Here is a 7,995-nt window from a genome sequence, read left to right as displayed (position 1 = left end):
CTGGTGCCAAGGGTACTCCGAACTCTTGAAACAAGGCAACTAGCTTCCCCAGAGCCCAGGCGCAAGCCTCAGAAGCGGGCGGGCCCATGACCATGAAGTCATCCAGGTAGTGTACCACCTCCTCATAACCAGTTCTGAGTGTAAAAACCCACTGCAGCATGGAGCTGAAAGTCTCAAAGTACTTGCAAGAAACTGCACACCCCATTGGCATACACTTATCATAGTAGAATTGGTGATTTAGTTGAAAACCCAATAGATGATAATCGCATGGGTGCACCGGTAACAGGCGGAAAGCTGATTCGATATCTGTCTTGGCAATGATGGCCCCAGGCCCTAAGTCCCTCAACTTCTGCAAGGCTGCATCAAAGGAAGAATATGTCACCGAGCACAGGGAGGGGTCAATGGCGTCATTTACTGATGCCCCCCGAGGAGCTGAGAGGTTGTGGATCATCCTAAACTGTCCATGCTCCTTTTTTGGTACCACTCCCAGTGGGGAACAAACAAACCCTTCCAAAGGGGGGGATGGAAAGGGACCAGCCACCCGACCCAAGGCCCGCTCCTTCTCCACTTTCTGGGCAACTACCGTGGGGTGCCTGCGCGCTGAAAGCAAGTTGTTGCATTGCCTGACTGGAGCCACGCCCTGGGCCGGGATGCGAAAGCCTTCAGAAAAACCTAAATAGAGAACTTTGGCTGCTGTCCTGTCTGGATACTGATTCAGCCACAAAACCAGTCTCCCAATGTCCACCGGTGTGGGCAGCTTAAGGATGCGGGGATTTGATATCCCTGCCTCCAGCCCCTCTTAACACATTTGAACTCTGGATGGGAGGGATGGCCACAGAAAGAACAGGCATGCCTAAATCTACACTGCCCTGTGGGCCAGGTGCACATCTTCTTGTTGAACGCCCAGCACGTTCCCTTCTTCTCCCCCGGGCCTCCCTGTGATGTCCGAAAAGGCTGCTTGGTATGCTGTTCTCTGTTGTGGACACTCTCCAACCATGCGTTGACTTCCACTTGATCCCACCCTATACTTGGGTTAACTGCCTTTGCCCACTTGAAGTCTCTGTCGTAATCTAACCAGGCTGACCCGCCCAGGGAGGCGTGGGCCGTCAGGATCTTATTTGTATAGAACACCAATGAAATCGCCAACTCTGGCTTCCTTTCCAACATAACTGTTGTAAATACATGAAAGCCACACAGCCAATTGGTAAAGGACTCTTCTATCCTAGGCTTCCTATCCCTGAAGGACCCTTCCTTCCCTTCCCTCTCCTTGTATTCCACATCCCGCCTTTTTGGTCGGATTAGCGCGAATATGTCTACATACTCGCCCTTCCAGATTTTTTCCTTCATTTCGCTAGGTACATGGGTAGCTAATGTTCCAGGCTGAGACAACACGTTGCCCTGCCCCGCCCCCCGCCCCCACCAACGACACCCTCCAGAGGTTTGATTGAATCGCCCCCTGTCTTACCTCCTATGGGCGTTGACGGGCCTGCTGCCGCTGGTGGATTAAGTTCTGCCACGGTGGTCTTGCCACGGGATTCAACTAAGAGGGCTAACTGCTTTCGAATACTACTTAGCGCGTCCTGTTCCACAGATATCGGGGGAACCCAGGGAGCTACTGCCGCATCACCCGCTATAGGATAGGCCTTGGGCGTTGCTAGCTGACTAACTAGGGTGGACACTGTAGCTAGAATCTCTGCTGTGGGATCCGATGACGCCCCTGCCTGCCCGCCTGCTTGCTGTTGGGGTAAAGGAGGGATGGGTGTCGCCATTTTTGGTGGCTCCACCGGAGTCTGCCCTGGCGCCAATATGGGTCTTCAATGCCTCCCTAATCTCTGCTAGGGCTGACCCTACCGGGTCCACCAGGGGGCCCGAATCCTTACCCACTGGGTCCGCGCTTGGTGCCGGTGAAGGAGAGGGTGCTACATTTATGGGGATTGGGGGGGCGGGACCTACTGGACTCTCGACCCCGCCCGCTGGCCCGTTTACAGCGCGAGCTCTGTCCCCCTTACAGTTGCTCCCATTCCTTGCCTTGCCCTGAACCCTAGGTTTTTTGATTAAAGGAGGAAAGGCAGCCCTGGGTGGTACTCCCTCCCTACGCGGGTGCTCTATGCCTCCTGGTACTGGTTGCTCGGGCGCTGATTCATCCTCATCACTACTCTCATTGGCATTAATGCCAAGCTTCGCCAGTATCAATTTCAGCATCTGGGCGATCTCGGGCTCAGTATCTTTCCGTTTATGGCTCATTTTCTTGGGCGGCATCTTCACCTAATTACCTCACCGACTACTTGAGGCGAAACCAGTTGCCTGTTTAAAACCGATTCCTGCCCCGGGACTAGAACCCTGCCTTGCTGGGCTACTGCACAGAGCGCTGCTCCGGTGAGTCACAGACTTATGATTCAGCCCTTTGTCGGCCCCTAGTCCCCGCACTCGCAGCGGTGCCCCTGTTCGCGCCTCAAATCCCGCCCTACCGGTGCGCTGTACTCGCGCCCCACCCGCTGTCCTTCCCCCAGCGCCCAACACAGCCAGAAGGTGATCCGTGCAAGTAAAGGCCCCCGCCCGTAGCCACAAGAGATCGGGGCTTCTGAAATAAAGCGCCCGTGGCACACCACTGCTCCCGCTCTCTGCGGCCACGAGCGGACCCCCCAGTCACACGCACTCCCTTACCTGGCCTGCAGGGTCGCCGATGGAAGGACGTCATCGGCCTTTGTCTCCACGCTCCTCGGTCACGGCCAGCTCGCTTCCACTGCCGACCGCACCTCCGCACACGACCAGGACCCGACGAACCAACGGGGCAAACTACTACAAGTTTTAAAGTTAACGCTAGGGATAGGATGGTGGCGCAGGTCACGGGCGAGCCAGCAGTCCGGTTTGGGAGAAGGGGGTCAAAGAGACCGAGGTCACTGACTCAAGCCCCTAAATAGGCCTCGGTCTCCGCCCCCCTTCCTCCCCACCGGAAGTGCGTCACGCCGTGACCCGGAAGGACTTGGGCGGCCGGAGGCCTCGCGGCGATCCGCCCGCCCAATGACCGATGAGGGAAGGGGCGCGAACCGGGGGGGGCCGGGCCCTAAGAGCGCGCTTCTTTAATGTCGCGCTGGGCAGACATTGAGGAGAAGGAAGAGGAGGAGGAGGATTTGGACATTGAGGGAAGCAGGAATAGGAGATGGATGGGGAAGAAACCCCCTGGTCATGGCTCCAGGGGTGAAAGGAGGACCCACCAAAGTGAGCTCACTGCTAGATGCAGGGCCAGCAGCAATGTCCCAGCCCACACCCTGTCCCCAGAAGAGCTAGCAGACAGGAAAGCAGAGAAAGAGTTCAAGCAGCTGCTGGCTAAGTTAAAATAGGAGGCAGTCAAGGAGGAGGCTACTGCCAAAAGGGCCCTTAAGGAAAGCTAATTGGCCCTGAAGATAAGAGGGCAGCTGGGGAGGTTGCTTCCTAGAGGGCCTTTGAGGAAAGAAGAATGGCCTATGAACTAAGTCTCAGAGAGGTGGACATCAGGGTCAAACAAATAGAGTCCAGCAACACTGGAGAAAGTTACTCCTACAGTGTCCACTGGCGATGAGAGTGTCCACTTTCCCAAGGTTCTGGTGCCAAACTTTGTTGTGGGGATGGCATAGATAAGTGGTTTGAAGCCTATAAGATTGTCCTAGAGATGCACAGTGTCCCTGAAGAGAGTTGGGGAGCAGTCTCTGGAGGTACATATCCCTAGTGAGGGGAAGAATGCCCTTCTTGCCCTAGGAAAGGGGCCGGGATTAGATACCCCCCCCCCCCCCCCATAAAGGGTATCCTTATCAGAAAATGCAGGCTTACCCCAATGCAGTATAGACAGATGTTTAGGGATAGCCAGAAGTTGCCCCAACAGTTCTGGGTAGATTTGAGGATCATATTTGCAAGGCACTGGATAGTTGGGTGAAAGGCAGTGATGTGAATGATCACAAGGGGCTGTACATTTTGTGAAAAAGCACACGTTCAGCAATTGTTTTCGAGAGCTGTGCCAACACCTAATGGATATTAAGCTCAGTGACCTCAGGGAGATTGCCAATGAGGTGGACCATAGGCTCAGGACCAGTGTCCACGAGAAGGCTTCTGGGGGGATCATTCAAAGGGTGGACGGGGTCTCCACCAAACGAAAGGGTTTGGAGAAAACTTAAAAATATAAAGTTCTATAAAGTCTCCTAAAACAGTTCCCAAGGGAACGGCAACCAGTCCCAACCTGATTAGAAGAAGAAGGGGTCCTTTGACAAGTGCGGAGGGAGATTTCTACCCCACTGTACTGAGTAATAGGATTATGGGCATCCAAGTGTGCCACCAAATGCCTCAAGACGGCTCATCCCCCCACTTTTGGACCGACACCAGGGATGACTTGCGTAGCACTGAGGGGGGTTCCCAGTTAGCATGACTAATAGAACCAAGGTTACCTCAGTGACGCTGGGGCAGAAGAAGATGGTGCTTAAATACCACATGCCTCAAATACCTCCAATGTACAGGCAGTGGGTCACCATGACTGGGCAGAGGGTAGAAGCTCTGAGCAACAGTATGACTACTGGAAAGTTTTTAGAAAACCAAAGGGATCCACCCCAGATTGAATGTGTAAGTGTACATAACCAGATCAAGTGGGTTTTCCTACAGTGGTGGGAAGCACACAGCTTTGTTAAGATACCCCCCACACACCAAAAGGGCCCTTGGCGTCATGCTTTTACAAAGGGGTATTCTCGCCCGCTGCGGCACGGGCGTGCTACAACCTACGGCTACATGGGAGCACTGATGTTATGAAACAAAACTATGTGTAGTGTAGAAAAGTGAGTGGAAGGGTCAGGAGTGATAACAAGTTAAAAAACACCTGGCCCTCTTAGAAGAGAAAAGTTTAATATTCTGTTGGGCTGGAGTCATTAAAAGTGGGGAATGTGATGGAGACAGGCCTGCCATAATGAGTAGTTTCTCCTATGTCGTCAACATGGGATCAGTCCTGTACTGCTAGATTTCCTTATGAGTAGCAAGGGGGAGCATGTGCCAATTAGGGTCCTAACTTATGGATCTCATCTTGGCACATTATATATGTCTCTGGCCCCATGGGCATCGGTGATTCATATGTTTTCAGATTTATGCTATAGCTCCACCTTCTGCCACGATGCCTCAACAGCTCACATAGGTCTCCCAGAAGGCAGTGCCTTGGTGTGTCTTCTGGACTTTTGCGGCAGGTCTCACTCATGAGTTAGAAGGTGTCATGGAGTGCCAATTAGACTTCTAACTATATGAGGGAGCTGTATCTCTTCCTCATGGGAAGCAAAAATCCATGGAGCGCCAATTAGATTTCTAATTTATAAGCCTCACCTTGACCCAGCCAATGTCCGACAGGCTGCAAGGACAGCAGTGATTCAGCTTGTTTAAGGAAAGTCGGACATGTTTTCCATAGTCTCCCCACAAGAGGTCAGGGTATATCGGTTAGACTCCTTAAAATTAATGCTAATCTTAGTTCCATATGGTTAAGCAACTTTAAGCAACTAAAAATCATACTATCGTAGTAGTACACCATAACAAAACATATTATGGTCATGTATGGCAGCTAAACGCCTGAAAAGAGAGTTGCAGCACTGATTGAGGATGTAAACAATCCAAGGCCCCACTACTGGTATAAATCCTGTTAGCGCTTTACCTTCTGTTAATTTTGCGGGACATCGAGCGCTATTTACTGAATTGAAGTTCACAACTGAGGCTAAACAACGAAGTGGGGGTTCACGGTGAATTAATTCTTCTCGGTTCAGGAGCATTACAGAAGGTTATTGGACCTCCTGACTCCCCAGACTAGAGCAAGCAGCTAGCCCTCCTTCCCTGTCTATGCACATCTTCAGCTGAGGCATAGTAGCTTCTGGGTTCTCCATGGTCCATTTGCTTCGACAGTAGCCATTCCAGTCATTTCTCTTACAGGTGTGTGTCCAATGCTCTTTGGGTCAGGGCCAGAGGACCGATTCAGTACAGGAATGCTTCAGTCACACAGCTGCTCTCAGCATTGCCTTGGCTGGAGAGAAAGGGTTTCAGGATCAATGGAGGGGCCAGCAGATGCAGCCCTTTCAGCCTGTCGGAAGCCAGGCGGAAGATGACACTCAGGTGATTAGAAATAGGTGACATCTATAAATGCCACGTAGTCATTTCCCCAAATAATCACATTTTCTATAACTGTTTTCATGACCTGGGGAGTCGCTGGGTCAGACCTCAGTTGTGGAAATCATTACTTTTCTTGCTGCTTTTGTAGTTTCCTGTCAGTTTTTTTCTGCAAATATGCAAAATAACTGGGTTTTGTTCTAGTACGTGCTGCAGAATTTAAACTTGTTGACAAACTGCAGAAAGAATGGATCATTAGAGGCCAGTTATTCTGAAGGGAGATAAATATTTTTTTACAGTGTGATTTTCGAAGTGGTGGGTATCTTTCAGTTTACAACTGGCCACCAATGTGTGGCGCATTGGGCCTTTCTGGGGTGTTCTTTTGTTGAGATGAACTAACGTGGGCTTGTGAAACGAAGGGCGGAGGGGGCGCCCTGGCACCTGTCTGTCTGCTGTGAAAAAACTTCGGAGAAAATTAACATTCCAGAGACGAACGTTCTCCTGCTCGTCGCTTTTCACATCAAAGCATTTAAATTCAGAACTCGAGCATCAGATTGTGAGGTGAATACAAATATCTCGAAGCATTTCTTTTGTCGCGCATAGCTAACACGCACCTGTGAAACAGAGGACAGTAACGGGTGTGGCCCTCTGGTTTACCCTGTGAAATACATCTAGCCATATACACACGCTTTCCTCATTACCCTTTTCATTTTATATTTTTATACTGCGCTGTCATACCTGAACAATGGGTGTCAGTGCGATTTACTTTGCAACCACAGCAACTCTTTGGGACAGTGACATAAAGCAAATGACGGGGGGCACCTGCAGAATGTGATGAGGGACGGTAGGACGGTCGCTCCCTATGTAAGAGAATCATCTGTCTGTATGAGTATTTATATAAATATTGATGAAAATGGCACCTTCTATTTTTTTTGTATTTAATTCTTTTTTATTGTTACTCATACCAGTGTATGGTGTTAGAGTGATTTACATTACAGAGGCACAATAAATCATACATGTGTAAATCAATGTATAAGAAATGTTACCTTAGAAAATAAGCGTTACATGGCGTAGGAATCACACACCATTCTGAGTCTCCAATATCTTACAGATGTTGATAGGCCTTGGGCAGTAGGAGGGGCCCTCTCAGAGGCTGGGTGGCCCCTGAATGGTTGGAGCCTAGCCTTCACCGCAGGGGCTGCAGAGGCCAGCGTTAGGCCCAGCTTTGTGCATAATTTCGAGTTCCTGGTAATATTCCGGACTGTGCTGGAAAGTAGAAGGATCCCGCCGGATCCCTGTTCTGGCAGCTATTCTGGCATGGACCCCAGGGAATCATGCTGAATTTGTCCTAGTGTCATTTTCCAACATCATGGCACATTTCAGCAGTGCCGGCACGTTGCCTGTGTTCTTTTTAGAGCATCAATGTGCAGGCAGGGAGGGGTGCTTTCTAATTTACACTTCCAGCTAGGCCCAGACAAAGGCTTGATTTAAAGGGTCATCAGCCCTTCTTTTATTTGTGTATCATCCTGGCTGGGAGCCGGCTGGAGCCTAATACCTAGATGCCAATGCAGTGGAAAGAAACAAAGGCGCACAGCTTGTTATCAGTTTACAAGTGCTTAAGGGAAGCAATGATTTGGAGGCAAGTTTTTAACTTTGTTCAGCTCCCTATGTAAGAGAATCATCTGTCTGTATGAGTATTTATATAAATATTGATGAAAATGGCACCTTCTATTTTTTTTGTATTTAATTCTTTTTTATTGTTACTCATACCAGTGTATGGTGTTAGAGTGATTTACATTACAGAGGCACAATAAATCATACATGTGTAAATCAATGTATAAGATATGTTACCTTAGAAAATAAGCGTTACATGGCGTAGGAATCACACACCATTCATAC

The 7,995-nt window shown here is 50.0% G+C and overlaps 1 protein-coding gene across 1 annotated transcript; it reads right to left on the bottom strand.

Annotated features, from left to right (window-relative positions):
• Positions 1-714: 714 nt before the first annotated feature.
• Positions 715-2,259, bottom strand: LOC144828213 (uncharacterized). The gene is made up of 2 exons (XM_078686303.1): positions 2,122-2,259; positions 715-1,398 (listed from the first exon to the last, which is right to left on the bottom strand). Exons 1-2 carry the CDS (start codon positions 2,257-2,259, stop codon positions 715-717), a joined length of 822 nt encoding a protein of 273 aa, XP_078542429.1.
• Between the last annotated feature and the right edge of the window lie 5,736 nt (positions 2,260-7,995).

The sequence above is a fragment of the Lissotriton helveticus genome, chromosome 4_1, assembly GCF_964261635.1.
Source record: "Lissotriton helveticus chromosome 4_1, aLisHel1.1, whole genome shotgun sequence".
Classification (NCBI taxonomy): domain Eukaryota; kingdom Metazoa; phylum Chordata; class Amphibia; order Caudata; family Salamandridae; genus Lissotriton; species Lissotriton helveticus.
Note: the sequence above shows the minus strand (reverse complement) of the source record. Positions and strands in the feature narration are given on the sequence as shown.